Source organism: Pinus tabuliformis, chromosome 4_2 (genome assembly GCF_031772625.1).
Source record: "Pinus tabuliformis cultivar Carrire ecotype Pingquan chromosome 4_2, CPIR1, whole genome shotgun sequence".
In the NCBI taxonomy this organism is placed as follows: Eukaryota; Viridiplantae; Streptophyta; class Pinopsida; order Pinales; family Pinaceae; genus Pinus; species Pinus tabuliformis.
Window position 1 is genome coordinate 724,496,892 of NC_142304.1, and position 23,435 is coordinate 724,520,326.

The following is a 23,435-nucleotide window of genomic DNA, read 5'->3' on the forward strand; positions in this document are numbered from 1 at the left end:
AGTGTGATTTTTACCGAAAGATGTCTAAAAATTAAGATATGGATCACAGAAGTCTAAATTTAGAAATTTAAACTCATGTTTTTAAAAATCTCTGTCGAATTTTGATTAAAATTAACCAGAAAAAATATCTTTAAAAGGGTTATTTCGTCTAAACTACGCTTTTGATAAATATTCTTTCAAACTTTTTAAATCATGAAAAAGTAATTATGTATTCACCCTAGAACCTATTTAAATTGAACTTCGCAATGAATGGGTGACCTCTGAGTTAATCTTAGAGTTGTAGTGACCACAAGGAATTCATTTGAAATGAATCGAATTTATACGTACCAAAAATATATTACGTAGAAAGCGTTGTGCATTATTATAGCTGACGTAGGCATGGTATAATGCATTCAGTTTTACCGTTGACTAGGTATTATTTTGTCTTTGACTAAAAAATTGTTTATCCATAGTTTAATATTAAGAATTCAATTTTTATTATTTTTTGTTATTATTGAAATTTATTTATTTGTATTGTGATTGGTTGAGGTCTTATTATGGGTATTTTAGTAACTTCCATTTCTATTAGTTACTAGTTTTTGGTATTTTGTTTTATTTCCTTTTAATTCAATGTTTTGATTTTTTCTCTCTTTTTTTTATTATTTTTTTTTCATGAATTATAATTTTTTCACAATATTTTCAATTTAAGGTGACTTATTATTATATAAAAAAACATATTTTAATAAATTTAATTATAAACAATTACTTATATTAATAAAAATAAAACACACACATATATCTATATTTTTTAATATAAACAATATTAGTTACTCATATTTCTTAATTTTTTGTGATAGTATTCAACAATATAATATTTTATTAGTTGTATTATTTTTGTGATGAAATCTTTGTTTTTATTATTTTTTGTTTCATTAAGCTATATTTAAGTTAAGCTACAAATACTAGCTGCTATATAATCTTTGTTTTAATTCTATATACAAAATAAAATAAATTCACTTATTAAATATTTAAGATTAAATATACCCTAACATTTCCAAAAATTTGTTACATACAAAAACGTAGCGCATTTTTTTAATTTTATATGGAAAATAAAAGAAATTCACATTGTAAATATTTAAGATTAGATACACCCTAAGCATTACATGTGAGCCATGATTTTTAAATTCGAATTTCTGTAAGACGATATTCATAGATCAAATCTGAGCTTACATCTCCCCATGGGACCACCAAAATCTAAGTTGTTGGCAAGAAAATGGTATAAAAAATAAAAATTATGCTTCACGTTGTAGAGACATTTTTCATCAAGTTTGATTACTATGTTGATGATAATGTTATATATTATTTAATTAATAATATAATTTTAAATTATATTTTTAAATAATGGTAAATTCTTGGACAAGTAAAGTTTTAATTGTTATGAAATTAAAATATATTTATTTATGACGCGTTGCTTTAAAATCTATACAATAATGTGAATAATGAAATTGGTTGGCTCCACAAAATCAAACATGGAATCTCATACTTTTCCTTATATGCCGATAAAAGAATGCCGATCAATGAAAGACCATTTATTATAAAATAAAGAAGTTGAGAAATCTGATAATGAAAAGTGGATATGGTCGTACGTTTAAATCTATACATTTGTTCCAATAGGGAAATCGATGCCGTTGGTCCCTTGGAAAGGACATCAAATTGTAATTATTATATTTCCCAAAGTTCTGGGTAATTACACTTTCATTTAAAGCTCGAGAATGATCTAGTATGACTTGGATTTCAAGTTTTAAAGTAAAATAGTCTATTTCTTAAATTTAGATTTTCGTATATATTTTTGGGTATTTATTCAGTTAAAGTTATTAGTTTATTTAAAAAATTGAAAATATGATAAATTTCTTTCCTCAAAGATTTCAAACCAAAAAATCAGTTCCATCAATGTTCCCAACTAAAATAGCAAAAATATGTGCTTGTTGTTGTAAACAAACATCAACCCACGATGGATTGGCACCATGGAATCTCAACTAATGGAGTGCAAAAGACGTGAGCCCTCTAGCCCCAGCCCGACGCCTTGGAATCTCGTCCAATGGAGTGCAAAAGATGTGACCCCTCCTGCCCCGGGCAGAGCGCGGTCCATGGGTGGACGAACAAAAGGATGTGAGGGGGTAGGAAGGGATAAGCTATGGCGTGGGACATCGTATAGGCTGCCAAATGTGTTCATATAGGAAAGGTCAAAAGAACTTCCAAAATTTTCGATAGGAAAAATCCACTAATCCAAAAAGTATGAATAAGAAACTGCAGTCGAAAATGGTGGGGAGGAATCAACAGAAAATGGGACAGCAAGTTGAAGTCAAGCAATCAAAAGTGGCAAGTCGACTAGAAACTAATCAACAACATAAACTCTCTTTACAATGTTGGGATTGTGGAGAACCTTATTATTTCAAAAATCATCTTCAATGAATTCACATTGAGCAGGTTGCTAACTTTCAAAAAGTCTTCGTGGTAAGAGATTTGGCCAAAAGTACTCCACGGATTAACGCAACCTTGGACAATGGCCAGGCTAAATATCAACTTATAATGATAGAAATTGAAGGTAAATTGTTTAAACATTATTTTTCCATTTTAATTAATCGAGGTGCAAGTTTGAGTTGCATTAGTCCAAAACTAGTAGAATTGTGTAATTTACAAATAGTGAGATTTAAAACCCCTTGATTGGTACAATTGGCTACTGGAGCCAAATGAAGGGTGACAGCTAAGGTAGAAAATTGCACCCTTGAGGCAGCTGGACAACAAATTGTAGCAAATTTATATATTTCACCTTTAGGTGCATATGATGTACTGGTTGGAATGGATTGGTTGGAGAAACATTGGTCGATAGTAAATTACAAAGAGAAAACTGAAGGTTTCCTTGGAGAGGATGGTGAAACGCAAGAAATTCAAGGAATTAAGAGATCTATTAAACTATGACCTATTACCACTAATCTGTTGCAGAGATGAATTCAAAAACACTGCCAAATCTATACAGTGCAGGTAGGTTATACAAATTCTAAAGAAAAAATAACCACTTTGGAGGATGTACCAATTATTCATGAATTTGTTGATGTTTTCCCAGAGGAAATACTTAGGCTACCACCTAAGGGAAACATTGATTTCACCATAGAGTTAATTCTGGGTGAAACCCCAGTGTCAATAACGCCATATTGTATGAGTGTACCTGAATTAACAAAACTCAAAATTCAACTACAAGAAATTATTGATAAAAGTTATATACGCCCAACTCTGTCACCTTGGGGATACCTTGTAGTACTTGTGTGGAAGAAGGATGGTACATTGCAGTTGTGCATTGATTATAGATAGTTGAACAAGCTAACTATTAAGAATAAATACTCGCTACCAAGGATTGATGATCTGTTTGATCAAGTTAAAGCGGCAACGGTGTTTTCAAAAATTGACTTAAGGTTTCAATGTTATCAAATACAAATTAAGGAGGAGGATATATGTAAGATAGTTCCAAACTCGATACAGACACTATGAGTTCGTAGTGTTACCCTTTGTGCTTACCAATGCCCCTGCCACGTTTATGAGTTTGATGAATGGTATATTCCATCTTTATTTAAACAAATTTGTCCTAATATTTATTGACAATATTTTCATATACTCTAAGAATTTAGAGGACCATGAAAAGCACTTGAGAATCATTCTGCAAACTTTACGGGATAACCAGCTATATGCTAAATACAGTAACTGTGGTTTCTACAAGAATCAAATTCAGTATCTGTGACACATTATACCATTAGAAGGAATAGTCGTACATCCCAAAAATATCAAAACCATCATGGAATGGCTTGTCCCCAAGAATGTTGCAGACATTCGGTCCTTCATGAGGTTAACTGGATACTATCATCGATTTATTGAAGGATTTTCTAAATCTACCTATCCGCTTACCTCCCTGCAAAAGAAAGGAAAGGATTTCAAGTGGACAACAGAATGTCAACAAGGTTTTGAACACTTGAAGCAATTACTAACTTTTGCCTTGTTTTAAAGGTCATGGATCTCGAGAACGAATTCGTTGTATGTATTGATGCTTGCAAGGAAGGTGTTGGAGGGGCGTTGATGTAGGATGGAAAGGTCATCGATTACGAATCCCGTAAATTAAAGAATCATAGGCAGTGATATTCTGCCTATGATTTGGAACTAACTGCAGTGGTGCATGCTTTAAAGGTATGGCGACATTACTTACTGGGTAAGAAATTCTTTTTAATGACAGATTACAGTAGTTTAACGAATTTCTTTAGTCAACCTCATTTAAAACGCTTGTAAAGCTAGATGGACTACTTTTCTGAGTGAATTCGACTTTGATATAAAGCATCTTAAAGGAAAGGAGAACTAAGTGGCTGATGCACTAAGTAGAAAATTATACTTCATATATGAAATTAGGTACAGTCGGGTGGAATTAAAATTTCTAGAGAAAATTTAAAAAGCTGCCCACGATGACCTTGAATATAAGTTTTTATGGCAACAAGCTAGTCAAGCACAGAGGTTGGGAAGGCAATCTGCTTATGGTTTAAATAGTGAGGGATTACTAACCTTTAAGGGTAGAATATATGTTCCTAACCAAATTTATGTTAAGCGGTTTATGATGGATGAGTTTCATAGAAGCCTGTATGCTGCTCACTTCGGATACCAAAAACTGTTCTCAAAAATTACAAAGAATTACTTTTGGCCAGGAATGAGGAGGGATATCACCAAATGCTTGGCTAAATGCTTAGAGTGCTAGCAAATTAAGGCATAATATCAGCGTCTTGTTGGGTTTCTCCATTTCCTCACCATTCTGGAATGGAAACTGGATACCATTACACTGGATTTTATAACAAGATTGCTTAAATCCAAGAAACTGAAGGACTATCATGGTAGTGGTGGATAAGTTAAGTAAAATAGCTCACTTTATACTGGTAAAATCCATGTATAAAACAATTGAAATTATAGTGAAAGAAATATTTCAGATGCATGGTATACCAAGAGTGGTGATCTCAAATAGGGATGTAAAATTTATATCTGTTTTTTGGACAGCCATGTTCATAGGATTGGGGACTCAAATCTAGTTTAGCACCACATATCATCCTCAAACTGATGGACAGACTAAGTGGGTGAATCAAGTGCTGCAGGATATGTTAATAATGTACGTAATGAAGCAACCAACTAAGTGGGAAGAGATCTCCAAATAGTTGAGTTTTCTTATAACAATGGTCATCACGAATCCTTGGGAATGAGCCCCTTTGAAGTATTATATTGATCCGAACTTAAACAGGAACGCAAAAACTTACAGATATAATCATAAACATAGAGATGCAACAGAAAAACACTTCATTTCATTACTACAAAAATATTGAACTATGCTTACAAACAGAATGGAAATAGGATAGCTTGGGTGATGGTAACATATCTCTGAGAAGATATGTAGAGGCTCATGTTTTTGAATTGTGTTACAATGAGGATCAAGGGCTTATTTACTATTGGAAAATGTGAGAAAACCCTAAACAACCAAAATCGTTACCCTAGGGGATGTAACACCAAGAGTTTGTGGGCCCTGTTGGGGTTAGTTAGGCATCCAACTTCCCGGGGTCATAACTTGGTCATATTATCTCCGTTTGGTACGTACGATACCTTGTTAGAAAGGTCTCGTCGAGTACTCCATGTTTCATTGCAGGCCCCTTTCTATGGCCATGGGCTTGCCACGAACCCCAAAAAAACATCGTTTAGGGGGTCAAAACTGCTCCGGAAGTTGAGGACCCGAAAAAATACTAAAAATAATAAATGTTGAAATGAACAAAGAAACAGATGAAATTGACTGGGGGTCTAGAGAGAATAGACAAGTGGCAACCAATATCCACTTGGATCATTCCTCCCCCCTTAGGAATCAATGGTCCCCATTTTGTGCAAAGCCTCCATGAGGTGAGAAAATCTCTGTTGAACCTGGTCCCTAGTAAACCACTTGCTTTGGTGAAGGAGTTGCCCTGCTTTGACAACTCGATATAGTTGTATCTTTTGTTGCCGAGTGTTCTTGATCTGTGTGTCCAGGATATGATCAATTGTGGCCTATTCCTTGCAGTTCGAGTTGAGCTCTGTTAGTGTGAGTTGTTCTGCAATGTCAATTGTGTCCAACAATAGTGAAAAGTATGACTGAAGATAATCTACATTAAACACTAAGTGCACACATAATTTCGAGCAAACTTTTTTTTGTAAGACGAGATTCATATTACATCTTTGAGAATAAAATGGTATTAAAAACAAAAATCATACTTCACGTTGTTGACATAATTTTCATTATGTTTAATTACTATGTTGTTAATTATTTAATGAATAATATATTTTTAAGTTATACTTTTTAAATACGGTTAAATTCTTTAACGATTTAAACTTTATTAAAATACGGTTAAATTCTTTAACGATTTAAGCTTTATTATTATTAAATTAAAATGCATTGATCTATGACGCATTGCTTTAACATCTAGAATAATGTGAATAATGAGAGTGGCAGGCTACAGAATCAAACATGGAATCTCATACTTTTCCCTATATGCCGAAAACTGAAGGTCGACCAACAGAAGAGAAATCTTATAATGAAAACTAGATATATTTGTACGTCTATCATTATACTTTTGTTCCGCGATGGAAAGAGGTGTAGTTGGTGGTCCCATGGACGTACATCAAAGTGTAATTATTATATTTCCCAAAGTTGCTTGTAATGATAGTATACATCTCATTTAAAGCTATGGAATGGTTTAGCATGACTTGGACTTCAAGATTTCTTCTTCGCTGTTTAAAGTAAAGCACTCCATTTTCAATTATTATTATTTTTGGGTATTTATTTTAACATGATAAGCCAGCCCAAATTATTCATTTCCCGTGAATTCTGATGAAAGGTGAATATCATGCACCTTTTAGAAATCGAAAGCATAGCAAATTTTCCATCCGAAAGGATTCCAACCCAAAAGGAATCCTTCACATCAATGTTCCCAACTAAAATGACAAAAATATATAATTGTTGCCCAAAAAAGATATCAACCCACAATGGATGAGCACGACGGAATCTCGTCCGACGGAGTGCAAAAGACGTGACCCGCTCCTGCCCCGGGCAGAGCGCGGTCCCCGGTAGACGCAGAGAAAGACGTCAGAGGGCAGGAAGGGACAATCGTATATGTGCCCTCCGAGTCACTTCAAACGTCATCCTAGTTACGCATATCTATCAATATCCATAGAGTTATAGTTCTATTAATGTAGGGGTAGTATAGGTTAATTTTTAAATTTAATCAAATATAAAATTTAATTGATAACATATATTGTGTTATATATATATATATTTTAATTAGAAGATCTAGAATCAATCTTTGTAGTTGTTTCTATATCAAGACAGGATTGGGAAATCCACCCCTTTAGCTCCTACCACAGTAGATCATTGTACTCAATAAAATTTGAACTTTGGTCTGTCGGACTTCACGCAAATAACTTACCATCAAACCATACATCACTATACTATACTACAGCATATATTAATAAAATTATAACTCTACAAATATGGGTTGACCACACTAAGACTGGACTGGATCAGAGGAGTTATCGTATTGAATGGTATTAACGTTGGAGATGGAAGCTACTTTTCTATGAGCGAGGCTGGGTTACAACGACTCCCAAACCTGTTGGCGGCTGTAGGCAGCACGAAGTGCCCTCTGTTTTCCGATGACGACTTCTATGTATTCTTGTACTATTTTTATTTATGTTAAATAAAAATTTTAGTGTAGTTGATAGAAAATTGACCAACTGAGTTATATTAACTTTTTAGATTTTATAAATAAGCACATTGATAATTTTTTAAAAATAATGATGTTTTTTAATTAAATAAATTAATTAAGAAAATATGATATGAATAAGTATTATGAAATGAGTTATAAAGTTTTTAGCATGTGATATTGATAAGCTATGACATTGACGTATGATTGTAATTTCCGTAATAAAATATGGATGAAGTTTTATGGTTAAAAATATTGCTATATGTTTTTAAAATGTATATATGTTTAACTTAAATGTTATTTCTCTGAGTGAGGCGAAGGCTACAACGACTCCCAACTTTGTTGGTGGCTATAGGCAGCACGAAGTGCCCTCTACTTTTCGATAACGACTTCTATGTATTATTATACTATTGTTATTTATGTTAAATAAATCTTTTAGTGCAGTTGACAGAAAATAGACCAACTTTGAGTTATATTAATCTTTTAGATTTTATAAATAAGAAAATTGATAATTTTTTTAAAATAATGATGTTTTTTTAATTAAATTGATTAATTAATAAATATGATATGAATAAGTGTTATAAAATGAGTTATAATTTTTTTAGCATGTGGTATTGATAAGTAATGATATTGACCCATGATATTGTAATCTCCATAATAAAATATGGATGAAGCTTCATGGTTAAAAATATTGCTATATGTTTTTAAAAATGTATATATGTTTAACTTAAATGTTATTTTTTTAATGAATAATAATAATAATAATAATAATAATAGAAAATAAAATTATAATTTAATAGATTTTTTATGATTTTTTAATTACTAAATAATTTTTTAAGCTTATATTGGATTGATGTCTATGGGCATTTACTAGCTATTTAATTTATATAAATATACTATTATATATAAGAATTGAAATTTTGTCAAAAATAATAGAATTTTTCCTAGTTAATTTTAACTAAATTTGGGCAGAGAATTTTTTTAAAAAACTCGAATTTAAGTTGTTTAATCTTTAAAATTCAGGTGCCCCAAAGATTTTTCAGGCTTTGAATTCATTTCTGCATTCACATGTATTTTAAATAACAAATAATCACAATCTTGTTTGAAATTGTCTGGCCTTATTGCCATAAAAAAGACCATTCCATTTATAAGTAAATGTGGGAATTTTACTGTGGTAAGAAACAGAATTGAAAGTTGCTGTTCTTTTATTTAAAAAAAAAAAAACAAAAAACTATAATGACATTATCCTATTGGCAAATTTAAATATATTGGAAAATATATATATTTCTTGAAATGCTGGCAGCCTCTGGAAGGAGGATTTGAAAAAAGAAAATCAGTTATGAAACTGATGGAAACTACCCTTTCACACGGGAAAAGTCCTGGGAAGGGGGACCCCTGTGCTGTAGTGACAGACAGGAGGATTCCAAGAAAGAAAACATAACAAGAAACTGGTTAAGTCTGGTAAGGACCAGATAACCAGGCACGAAGTGCATGAATCTTGTTGAGGGCTGTAGGCCTGCAAGATAGCTCGGGGGGAGAATCCAGTGTAACGATGGATCTCAAGGTTGGGTGGTTAAGAGCAAGTATGGAATGCAGGTGAATTTCTGGAGTACTTATTCACACTTCTGGCGAACCAGGTACGAGTTAACCATGAAGAAAGGTAGTTAGAATGTTGACTATACTACAGATTAATGTATAGTAGTCGACAAGTTAAACCTTTACAATTTAAATCTCTCTTAGAAGTTATAATGCTTTGCATATTCATAACAGAGGAATATTTATACTGAAGTGACAGAATATTTAGAAGTTATATAAATGCACAGAGATTACCAGTGCGTTTCAGGTAGTCCCATAAAAGAACCACAAGATTTCACCCGGAACAGAATATCATAGTGGTTAACCAAACGGCCAAGCACACACAGAAAGAAAAAGAAAACGACTAGAGAAAACCCTAGTGATTTCTGTGCCATGAATAAATCAAAACCTTAAAATTATTTCCATTAAAGCACGAGCAGGGGCGTATTAAATGGATACAATAAGCAAAACATACATATAACGAACCTCTGAGTCGAGGGTTAAGGCAAACAGAATTTGCAAGAGGAACCGTGTACCACAGAGCAAGACTAATACCGGCAAGAGTACACGATGTAAACTGTTATAAATCAACAAACTAACCGAATGATGCTAAACAGTAAACCATACCAAGAACGGGCGCGTCCAGCCGTCAGCACACGGCCGCATAAATAACTGTAGGTGTATTCATACATCAACAGATACATATGCATTCACTGTAGATAATAAACATATGCATTCACTGTGACGAAACCATAAACAAGTTCTAATCTAACTCTGCAGCGAATGGAAGCGACACACAATACCACTGCACAAGTAGTATTTAACGATACATAGAAAGAAGGGAACCGACAACTATTATGGGACTGACCCTACCGAATATCGAAAAATGAAACGGTATCTCCATACCATTCAAGAAAAGAGCATATCAATATCAGAACTGTAAATGATATTACCAAATAGTATACCACGAGCATTCCGGAAGGGCCGGTAAAGAAATAGTAATACAGTTCCCATAGTAAACAAAAATGAAGGTCTGAAGTGCAACCCTGTAATGACCATATATATAAACATTGGAAAACAAAGGAAAATAAGCGTTCAATTATCCAGAATTATCCTCTGTCCAGTAAGGTCGACTCAGCGGCCGAGAAACTACCATTGTTCACAAATATGTATAAATACAACAGAGGCATAAATGCCGGAAAACATAAAAAGACAAGTTTGTCCTCAAATTGATTAAACTGCTGCACAAATCCAAGTACGAGAGGAGTCGGCCTGCGATTTATAGCTCAGCAGGGTGGGTCGAAGGCATAACCCTGAGGACAAACAAATGCAAGCGCCATGAGGAACTCCTCTGGCAAATTCCCATCTAACATTCAACAGTAAGAAGAACGGCATGAACAGAGCATGTGGTACACCGAAACAGAGTAAACCCCAGACCTCGCACCCAGTTAAGGGTCGTCGGCATACCTGGAAGATACGAAGGGCGGTGGCTCTGTCATCCTACAAGCGGTAGGAAAGGCTGTAGCGGGTCTCGCCTGCACACCACTGTAACAAGGCCATTAATCAATATGAGCTTCCATCAGTAGGTAACGCATTCAATCTAAACACAAGCAAAACCAGAGTCGAATAAAAGTGCATGGCCTGTTATAAACAACTGTGCAGAAACAGAAATCCGTAACCAAGCAGTTACCTGTGTAAGCTGTGAGAGAAAGACCTTGAGACCTCGGTGCGAAAGAGGAATCCCGGAATGGCGGTGGGCAGAATCGAACGCGGGGTTGAATAACCAGAGGAGTGCTGAGAGACCTCCTCGCATTCCAAATGAACCATAGGTGCGATCCAAAGGGTTATGAATAACCCCAATCCCTTGGACGCATTCGAGCCCTCCGATCTGAATAACAGATCTCCACCGTCGAAATTGAGCGGGAGACCAAAGCGAGAAGTCCAAAAACGTAGTAACCAAGGAGTCACATGGCCACGCGGGTGAGCCATGCCACCTGGCGAGGAGCTGGTAAGGAAATTTATTACAGACAACAACCTGGCGCCGGAAAAGGGGTGCGGACATAAACTTTTCCGATCATCAACCAAATACACATGGCTCCCATGCAATCAGCTAGTCTCGGGTCAATAAAATCTAAACGTTAGACATCATTATCAAGGTTCAAACCATAGTGTTATTCCATTGTTGCGTAGTGATTGAACTGCACGGTCATGATTATGATAAAGTGTAGTTAGATGGTAAGAACCGTTTAGATTAATTAAATTTTATATATATATATATATATTTTGGGGTTGTGACAATATGGTATCAGAGCCAGGTTTCAATACTGTGGCCTCTGGAGCAGCATGATTCAGTTGTACGGATAACTATCCCATATATATATAAGGGAGAGAATTAATCAAACTAACTACTTTTCCTGTCCCATTTATTAGGGGTGAAACACAGAAACAGTAACCAGCTAATAGTCAACAACAGAAAGCAGTGGAAATGCAGGGAGCCGGCAGCGCTCCTCAGGAAAACCCAGAGCTGTGGGTACAGCTTGGTGAAGAGACACGTAGTACAAACCTTGCGATATTGGAAACTGTTCAGGAGCTGAAAAATGAGATGGCACGTTTACGGGAAGATAATGCGCGACTGACGGTGGAGCAAGAGAGAATTCTGAAGAGTTTGTCGGACAGACAGAACCCACCATTAGCTAATCCCAGTGCAGAACAGCAGAGGGTGACAGAAGAACGAAATTATCAAACTGCACCTGGAAATTCAGAGGAAAAGGAGGACCATTCTGATAATGTACTTGAACAACAGACTTCAAAACGACAGAAGATGGAGCTGCAGGGAGAATTTCGAAAAATTAAACCCCCACATTTTGATGGGGAACAGGAAGAAGCGGCTGAAGCATGGTTAATTAACATGAACAAATATTTCCAGCTGTATGAGTATGACCATAATTTGAAGGCACGACTGGCCATCTTCCAGCTACAGGGCAAAGCAACCCTGTGGTGGGAAGAAATTAAGATTGTCAAAGGAGTAAGCGAGCAGATCATAACATGGGAAAAGTTTCAGAAATACTTCAAGGAGAGATATCTGACCGAGCGTTTTTACGATGAAAAAGCACGAGAATTCCATGACTTACGGTTGGGACAACAGTCTATGGACGAGTTTATTAACCGCTTTACTTCCCTGCTTCGCTATGTGCCGTATATTAAGGAGGAGAAAGCCAAGGTGCAGAGATTTGTGAGCAGCTTACCTTTATATATAAGAGAAAGAATCGAGTTTGACAATCCTAGAACAATGGATGAAGCTATCCGTAAAGCTAGGATCTGTTATCAGCAGAATAAACAGAAGGGAGATATTTCAAATAAAAGATGGAGTGAAAGAAGGGGTAACAGAACTGCTGGGAACAGCAAAGGAAGTCGCAGTAACGGTAGTAAGGGAGCTGGCAAAGGACAGAATAGCAGAACTGTAGCAAGAAGTTCATTCTGGGCTAAGCCAACCAGTGAGACTAGAGTAAGTGAACAGCCTGCCAGGCAGGACACTGAAGGTATGGCCAGACCTCCAGTCCAATGTTGGGGCTGTGGAGGACCGCACTATGTCAAAAACTGCCCGCAGCGGAAGGGTATGGACCAGATATCTCAGATTCACGAAGCATCGACCGTTGGGGAGGTGGCACGTAGCGTACCAAGGATTAACACAGCCCTGGATGATCGTCAAGCGGAATACCAGCTGACTATGGTGGAATTTGAAGGTAAAATTTCAAATCTTTCTATAGCTGTTTTTATTGATCCAGGAGCTACTTTAAGTTATATTAGCCCAAAGATAGTAGAACAGTGTAAGCTACAATCTGAAAAATTCAGAAATCCATGGCTGGTACAGTTAGCTACGGGAGCCAAGAGACGGGTCTTGGCAAAAATTAATAACTGCTCTTTAACCGTAGCAGGACAGCCAATAGTAGTAGATCTGAATGTACTTCCGTTGGGTTCATACGACATCCTGATTGGGATGGATTGGCTGGAAAAACACTGGTCATTAGTAAACTGTAAGACGAAAACCATCTACTATAAAGATGACCTTGGGAAACAGCAGGAATTGCAAGGGATCAAGCACCCCGTGCAGATCCGACCCATCACAGCATCCCAGCTAGCTAAATGCCTCAAAAAGAAATGTCAAATTTACGCCATTCAGGTCGGCTATGCAAATCAGAAGGATAAAACATCTGCGCTGGACAATATCCCAGTGATACAGGAATTCGCGGATGTTTTTCCAGAAGAGATACCGGGGCTGCCACCTAAACGAGATATAGATTTTACCATAGAACTGACACCAGGGGCAGCACCAGTGTCACGGGCACCTTACCGAATGAGCGTACCAGAATTAACCGAATTAAAAATGCAGCTGCAAGAGCTGCTAGATAAGAATTACATTCGCCCCAGTGTATCACCATGGGGAGCTCCAGTGTTATTTGTCAAGAAGAAAGATGGAACTCTTCGGATGTGCATAGATTATCGTCAGCTGAATAAGCTCACGATCAAAAATAAATATCCTTTGCCTCGGATTGATGAACTTTTTGATCAAGTGAAGGGGGCGAAAGTGTTCTCTAAGATCGATTTGCGATCTGGTTATCGTCAGATTAGGATTAAAGAGGAAGACATTGCTAAAACAGCGTTCAGAACACGGTATGGGCACTACGAGTTTGTGGTGCTACCTTTTGGCTTGACCAATGCACCTGCCACCTTTATGTGTTTGATGAACAATGTGTTTCACAGGTTCTTGGATAAATTTTTGCTGATATTTATCGACGATATTCTGGTATATTCTCGTTCCAGGGAGGAGCACGAGGAACACCTTAGAGTAGTGCTGCAAACTCTCCGGGAACATCAGCTATACGCTAAGTTTAGTAAGTGTGATTTCTTCAAGGAAGAAATCCAATACTTAGGCCATGTAATCACCAAAGAGGGGATTGCAGTGGACCCTGAGAAGATAAAGACTATAATGGAATGGCCCGTACCCAAGGATGTGGCAGATATCAGGTCCTTTATGGGGCTAGCTGGCTATTATAGAAGATTCGTGGAAGGTTTCTCGAGGATAGCATACCCTATCACCTCCTTACAAAAAAAAGGGAGGGTATTCAGATGGACATCAGAGTGTCAGCGGAGTTTTGAACAACTGAAACATTTACTTACCACCGCACCCATTTTGAGTATAGCTGATCCTAATAAGGATTACGTGGTATGTACTGACGCAAGTAAGGAGGGTGTGGGAGGAGTATTGATGCAGGAAGGGAAAGTAATTGCGTATGAATCAAGGAAACTAAAAGATTATGAGCAGAAATACTCTGCTTATGACTTAGAGTTGATAGCCGTTATACATGCACTGAAGATGTGGCGGCACTATCTCTTGGGGAGAAAATTTCTGTTATTAACGGATCATCACAGCTTGACAAATTATTTCAGCCAACCTACCTTGAATACAAGGCAAGCCCGTTGGGCGGATTTTCTAAGTGGATTCGATTTCGAAATTAAACATTTAAAAGGGAAGGAGAACCGGGTGGCTGACGCATTGAGTCGAAAGGTGCAGTGCTTGTGTGAACTTTCGATCAGCAAATGGAGGAATTCCTTGTTTGAGCAAATAAAAACAGCAGCAGATCAAGATGCTGAATACCAGCAAATAAAACAGCAGGTACAACAACCTTCTAGTGGAAAAACACAGCAAGGATATACATTAGATGGTGCCGGAATGCTGTATTTTAATAAAAGGCTGTATGTACCTAACCAGAATGGTCTTAGGAATCTGATTTTGGATGAATTTCACATCAGCCACTATACCGGGCACCCAGGATACCAAAAAATGGTCACCGCACTTAGAAAAGAATATTATTGGCCAGGAATGAAGAAGAATGTAGCTGAGTATTTGGCGCGGTGCTTGGAGTGTCAGCAGATTAAAGCAGAGCATTTGCATCCGGCAGGGCTGCTACAACCTTTACCTATTCCAGAGTGGAAATGGGAAACTATTTCCATGGATTTTATAACTGGGTTGCCACGGACAAGGAAAAACAATGATTCCATTATGGTGGTGGTTGATAAGTTGAGTAAGGCAGCACACTTCATACCAGTGCAGTCCACTTATAAGGCTGTGCAGATTGCTCACCTTTTTATGCAGAACATGTTTAAACTGCATGGACTGCCGAAAATAATAATATCTGATCGTGATGTAAAGTTCACGTCAACTTTTTGGAGAACGTTGTTTGCTGAATTGGGAACACAGCTGAACTTCAGCACGGCCTATCATCCCCAGACCGATGGTCAAACCGAACGAGTGAACCAGGTAGTGGAGGATATGTTGAGAGCATGTGTAATGCTGAAACCAAACCAATGGGAGGAATATCTACACCTGGTTGAATTCGCATATAATAATGGATATCATACGTCTACACAGCTAAGCCCCTTTGAGGTCTTGTATGGGCGAAAATGCCGCACACCCTCAAGTTGGGGTGGACCTGAGGATAAATTAAGTTTGGGTCCAGAAATGCTTAAAGAGATGGAAGACATGGTGAAAAGAGTGCGTACCAATTTAAAGGCTGCTCAGGACAGACAAAAAAGTTTTGCAGACCGGAGGAGAAGATTCAAAGAATATCAGGTTGGTGACCATGTGTTTGTGAGGATCCAAGCCAGAAGGAGCACACTGCAATGGAGTGGGTGTGCCAAACTTGCTCCTCGGTATTTTGGGCCTTTTCAGATCTTGGCAAGAGTGGGGCCGGTGGCTTACCAACTCGCCCTGCCAAGTCATATTAGGATCCACAATGTTTTCCACGTTTCTGTACTAAAAAAATATGTTTACGACCCTAAACATGTGATCAAGTGGCAGGATGTTCGGGTAAGAGTTAATCTGGTTGTTCTAGTTAAGCGTTTATTCTAGACAGAAAGTGACTGAAAGTGTTGTTGATTGCAGGTCGAGCTGGAAGGCGAGGTTCTGGTCGAACCACAGAGCATCCTCGACCGGAGAGAAGTGCGGCTGCGGAAGCGAGTTATTACCCAAGTTAAAGTGCTGTGGCAGCACTATGGGCCTGATGAGGCTACTTGGGAGGACGAAGAACTCATTAAAAAAGCCTATCCGGACTTGTTTAGGGGAAATAGACATCGGGACGATGTCCAATCACAGGAGGGGGAGATGTGATGACCCCGGAAAAATGTAAATGTGGGAATTTTACTGTGGTAAGAAACAGAATTGAAAGTTGTTGTTCTTTTATTTTAAAAAAAAAAACAAAAAAACTATAATGACATTATTCTATTGGCAAATTTAAATATATTGGAAAATATATATATTTCTTGAAATGTTGGCAGCCTCTGGAAGGAGGATTTGAAAAAAGAAAATCAGTTATGAAAACTGATGGAAACTACCCTTTCACACGGGAAAAGTCCTGGGAAGGGGGACCCCTGTGTTGTGGTGACAGACAGGAGGATTCCAAGAAAAAGGAAGATAACAAGAAACTGGTTAAGTCTGGTAAGGACCAGATAACCAGGCACGAAGTGCATGAATCTTGTTGAGGGCTGTAGGCCTGCAAGATAGCTCGGGGGGAGAATCCAGTGTAGCGATGGATCTCAAGGTTGGGTGGTTAAGAGCAAGTATGGAATGCAGGTGAATTTCTGGAGTACTTATTCACACTTCTGGCGAACCAGGTACGAGTTAACCATGAAGAAAGGTAGTTAGAATGTTGACTATACTACAGATTAATGTATAGTAGTCGACAAGTTAAACCTTTACAATTTAAATCTCTCTTAGATGTTATAATGCTTAGCATATTCATAACAGAGGAATATTTATATTGAAGTGACAGAATATTTATAAGTTATATAAATGCATAGAGACTACATGACAGAATATTTAGAAGTTATATAAATGCACAGAGATTACCAGTGCGTTTCAGGTAGTCCAATAAAAGAACTATAAGATTTCACCCGGAACAGAACATCATAGTGGTTAACCAAACGGCCAAGCACACCCAGAAAGAAAAAGAAAACGACTAGAGAAAACCCTAGTGATTTCTGTGCCATGAATAAATCAAAACCTTAAAACTATTTCCATTAAAGCACGAGCAGTGGCGTATTAAATAAGCAAAACATACATATAACGAACCTCTGAGTCGAGGGTTAAGGCAAACAGAATTTGCAAGAGGAACTGTGTACCACAGAGCAAAACTAATACCGGCAAGAGTACATGATGTAAGCTGTTGTGAATCAACAAACCATTCGTGGTTAACCGAATGATGCTAAGAAGTAAACCATACCAAGAACGGGCGCGTCCAGCCGTTTGCACACGGCCGTATAAATAGCTGTAGGTGTATTCATACATCAACAGATAATAAACATATGCATTCACTGTAGATAATAAACATATGCATTCACTGTGACGAAACCATAAACAAGTTTTAATCTAACTCTGCAGCGAATGGAAGCGACACACAATACCACTGCACAAGTAGTATTTAACGATACATAGAAAGAAGGGAACCGACAACTATTATGGGACTGACCCTACCGAATATCGAAAAATGAAACGGTATCTCCATACCATTCAAGAAAAGAGCATATCAATATCAGAACTGTAAATGATATTACCAAATAGTATACCGCGAGCATTCCGGAAGGGCCGGTAAAGAAATAGTAATACAGTTCCCATAGTAAACAAAAATGAAGGTCTGAAGTGCAACCCTGTAATGACCATATATATAAACATTGGAAAACAAAGGAAAATAAGTGTTCAATTATCCAGAATTATCCTCTGTCCAGTAAGGTCGACTCAGCAGCCGAGAAACTACCATTGTTCACAAATATGTATATATACAATAGAGGCATAAATGCCAGAAAACATAAAAAGACAAGTTTGTCCTTAAATTGATTAAACTGCTGCACAAATCCAAGTATGAGAGTAGTCGGCCTGCGATTCATAGCTCAGCAGGGTGGGTCGAAGGCATAACCCTGAGGACAAACAAACGCGAGCGCCATGAGGAACTCCTCTGGCAAATTCCCATCTAACATTCAACAGTAAGAAGAACGGCATGAACAGAGCATGTGGTTCACCGAAACAGAGTAAACCCCAGGCCTCGCACCCAGTTAAGGGTCGTCGGCTTACCTGGAAGGTTCGAAGGGCGGTGGCTCTGTCATCCTACAAGCGGTAGGAAAGGCTGTAGCGGGTTTCGCCTGCACACCACTGTAACAAGGCCATAAATCAATATGAGCTTCCAACAGTAGGTAACGCATTCAATCTAAACACAAGCAAAACCAGAGTCGAATAAAAGTGCATGGCCTGTTATAAACAACTGTGCAGAAACAGAAATCTGTAACCAAGCAGTTACCTGTGTAAGCTGTGAGAGAAAGACCTTGAGACCTCGGTGCGGAAGAGGAATCCCGGAATGGTGGTGGGAGGAATCGAACGCGGGGTTGAATAACCAGAGGAGTGCCGAGAGACCTCCTCGCATTCCAAATGAACCATAGGTGCGATCCAAAGGGTTATGAATAACCCCAAACCCTTGAACGCATTCGAGCCCTCCGATCTGAATAACAGATCTCCACCGTCGAAATTGAGCGGGAGACCAAAGCGGGAAGTCCAAAAACGCAGTAACCAAGGAGTCACATGGCCACGCGGGTGAGCCATGCCACCTGGCGAGGAGCTGGTAAGGAAATTTATTACAGACAACAACCTGGCGCCGGAAAAGGGGTGCGGACATAAACTTTTCCGATCATCAACCAAATACACATGGCGGTCAATAAAATCTAAACGTTAGACATCATTATCAAGGTTCAAACCATAGTGTTATTCCATTGTTGCGTAGAGATTGAACTGCACGGTCATGATTATGATAAAGTGTAGTTAGGTGGTAAGAACCGTTTAGATTAATTAAATTTTTTTTATATATATATTTTGGGGTTGTGACATATATATATATATATATATATAGTTTAATGTAGATCTAAAGAGTAAAAAACTTTTGAAATTAAAATATGTTTTTTTTTTACTATTAAGTTAATTATTAATTTAAATATTATAATTATATATAATTTAAAATTAAATATGTACATAGAGGCATCTCTCATTATATGAAGTATTATGTAAAAATTGAGATTCAAAATTCAAATTAGCATGAGTCAAACGAAATAAAGGAAAATATATATATATATATATATATATAAAAGATCTAAATAGCAATAATAATAGTGATCATTTATATTTATGCAAACTAACATTACATTTATTTATTAAATTCCAAAAAAGATAATATAATATTATTTTTTGATTCAAAAAAGTAATATATGAAAAAAATTTATGTTTATTTTTAATTTTTTTAGTGTATAATGTTTTATTTTTTTGTGTTTGAAGTATTCTCAGCTTTATATTCATTTTAAATTTATGAGAATTTATTTTTATTTTTATTTTAACAAGTGTTGCAACCAAATTTGTGTCATTCAAAATAAATATTATGTTATAAGAATAATTGCATGAAAAAATATAATCTTCATTGGTCAATATTAGCTAACTTAATAGTGGTTAATTAGCAAATTTTGTAGCCTTGCTTTGGGAGGAACTAATAAATTAAGAAGTGAAGTAGATAAATTAATTGCTTGGTCACGCACATGGATTTGTATAAATTTTAGTGGGTAGTAACCAGTAGTAAGTGTGAGATGCTTATCCACATGGCATTATTTTGTGAGATACTTATCTAAATGTTTGAAAAATATTTTTTGAAATAATATTAAAAATAAATATTTAATTTTCAAAGTTAACATTATAAATTGCATTGAACAATATTAAACTAATAGTGGTGAAGAAGTAAATTAATTATTGGAATTCTACATTAGCAACTATTAATAATGTTATTTTTTTAAACTTCATTAAATTAAAAAAATTTGTTTTTAATATTAATCATTGTATAATAATATTTTCTATTTTTTTATTATAATTTTTCATTTAACTTTTCCATAGGGTCTGGGATAGATGGTGATTGGGTGGCTTGTTGAAGCACTCTTAGATGTTTGGGTGGCATGTAAAAGCATTCTTAGATGTTAAGTCATTTGTTCAAGTCCTTGCTCCATTGGATGTTATTCTTTGACATGACCATGAATGTTGAACTTACAGAAAATAATCCATTCAAATTTAAACGTAATAATATTTTATTTTAACATGTTTTATTTTTCAAAATAATGATGATAATGATGTTTAATGCCCACTAAGATCAATATGGAGATTAATTGAGATTCTTTAATATTCTATTCCTATAACCTAAAATAAGGGAGAGAAACTTTCCTAGTGCACTATAATTTTGTTGACTTAACAAGTCAAGAAGGTCGGCAGTGTGGTGGAGATTTTGAAAATTAGAACAAAAGTGAGTAAGAATTAGGTACTCCAAAAAATCTTTTATTTCTAACCCTAGCAGTGTTGTAAAGGTGACAGACTCTTTAGTCCCAAAATATATTAGGGGTTGACAAGTTCCCAATTTCACTTAAAACTTTATAAGAATTAATTCATATCGAAATGATATTTATTTTTGAGTAAAATTATTATAAATATTATTACCAAAATTTATAGTTATATAAAAAATATACAAAATTTAAAATCTCAAAAATAAATTTCTGATGTGTTAAAATGTGAATACATTGTAAATATGGGTAAATGAAAAGTTAATAAAAATATTGATATATAATACCTATTTTATCTGATAATAAAAATAAATATCGAATTTTAACAATGTACGATAACCACGTTGCTTTGATATAATATACTCTCTGCTGGGCCTGGAGTATGCCCTAAAACTGCTTCTGCTTGGCTAAGAGCTCGTCTTCCTCGGACGTAAGGAAACAGGTTAACGGCCCAAGACCCAGAGGCATCTGGCAGGAGTGAAAGCCTGCTCCCTTACGGACCACCAGCGGGTTATTTCAGGTGGCGTGGTTTTCCTTGATAACAGTGATGTGTCAACTGACATTCGCGGATAGCAGCCAGAGATGGCTGTCCTCACTGTTGGTTTGACAAACTGAGTTTGATAGGTTTTTCCACCTTTGAAAAAAAAAAAAAAAAAAAAATACTCTGTGCGTATTATATTTAAAAAATATGATAAAATCTTTATTAGAATTTATTAACATCTTTAAATTATGGAAATGTATTTAGTTGTCCCTCATTTCTGCGAAATTTCACGGAGCGTGACGATCAAGACGTTTAAACTTTAAACTTCCACTTATCTTTTAACTGCTTAAGATCGTGTCACATCAGAGTTCGATGATGAAACGTTTAAACCGCACCATGATGCAACATGGAAATGGTTCCGCAGTACCGTTTATTGATATGATTGACTTAAAAATTGACATCTACCAATGATTCCAATATTGAAACAGGAGGATTGGCATCCACGAGGAGTCATACCTGCCGGCTGCAAGCTTCGATGCTATTATTTGTAATCTTCGCTCCGATTCTTCAACTCCCTTTGGCATGTGAAAGACTCTTCCGACTAAAAAAAGCTATATAAGTATATAGCTTCCTCTGAGTTGCTATGCATGGTTACATATAGCCAATCCCCCTGTTGTCTCCTATCTTATGCGCTTTGTTAGCCACATCGGCTGTTATAGCAGGAAGAACAGTTCTTCGCTGCAGCCGAATAATCACCACCCTTGTGTTCCGTGTTCGAATCTCTAGGCCGTCTTTCAATCATGTCTAATACGCTCAGAAAGCGCTGTCGCGAGCCGGAGGTTCTGCTGGACTCCAATGAGGTCCGGGAGTTCAAACGCTTCAATGGCGAAGAAACGGATCTGTTTCGTCATTTCCCGCTACTAGACAAAACCCTAGCAGAAGAACAAGCAGCCTGCTGCGAGGATGTCGTCTGTGGTGTCATGAGAAGCCTGGAGGAAGAGATCAGCGCGACATGTTCCACATTTTATGCCCCCATCTCGGCGGATAATTCCTCTGCTTCCAATATTTCTCGCGGCTACGAGAGCCAAACACTAGTTTCGGATATTGATCTGTGTTACCTCCTAGAGGCTTCAGACGATGATCTCGGTATCCCTTCGGGCCCCGTTCTGGATTTTAAGGATGCGGTTTGTCAATTTCCCAAGGAAATCTTGAGCGCCGAGGGTTTGTCCGAGAACCCGCATCAGAAATTCCAGGGTGAAAATTGGGACTTCAAAAACGAGTTTGAAAACTATCAACAGTTTGCAGTGTATGAAGATTCGTGGGTTGCGAGCGAGATGCAGGATTATATAAACAGAGATTTTGTCAGCCAAGACGTGTTTTTGGACGGAGATTTTTCTACGGCATGGACATTTGAAAGCGTTGGCTGGATGTAATCAACCCGACGTTCCTAATAGAAAATCGGGGGCACTGCCCACAATACATTTTCCAGAATTGTTGCAAACTTGTTTTTATATATTGATTGCAGAAGATATTTTAACATCACCATTTGCTTGATTCACGCGGCCGTAACTTTGGTCTGCCCAGCTGATAGGGAAGAATATCAGTGTGTAAGCCGAATGCCGGTTACTGCACTCAGCTCAGGCAGCAGTCTTGGGCGAACTCTCTTTGCCTTTTCCTCAGCGCGAGGCCAATGGAACGCTACCATATTACGCAGAAAATTAATGTAAATGGGACAATGCGTCATAGTTTTCATGTTGTGAGATTCAATTTCTCGGGTTTGTGTACACATGTTGCTAAGGGAACATGGTGGAAAGTAGAAATAAGTTATTAAGTGGATAAATATAAGTATTTTTGGTTTTAATATTTGAATGTTTCCCTGCTCTCTTTCAATTGTTTTTTCAATACTAAGAAACGCTTTCCTTTTTATTAAAAAAAGAAAGAGAATAAAAAAGAAAGCACATTCTCTTAGAATCCATACAAAAGTGCCCTGTTTGAGGCATATACTCTTTTCCACACATTTTTACAGAGTTTTTCATAAAAACCATACCAAAATCTTGTTTCGCATATTCTTCCTATCATATTTCATAAAAACCATACCAAGATCTTGTTTCGCATATTCTGCCTATCATATTTATTCGAGAAAATCTATGTTCAATTTATCCACAAAACTAGAATTTCAAAAGAATTTATGTTCA

At 36.7% G+C, this 23,435-nt stretch overlaps 1 protein-coding gene across 1 annotated transcript; it reads left to right on the forward strand.

Moving 5' to 3' along the window:
- Nucleotides 1-21,788: 21,788 nt before the first annotated feature.
- LOC149171619 (uncharacterized) lies at nt 21,789-23,059 on the forward strand. The gene has a single exon (XM_089427529.1). It carries the CDS (start codon nt 22,041-22,043, stop codon nt 22,671-22,673), a length of 633 nt encoding a protein of 210 aa, XP_089283655.1. The 5' UTR covers nt 21,789-22,040; the 3' UTR covers nt 22,674-23,059.
- Nucleotides 23,060-23,435: the final 376 nt, after the last annotated feature.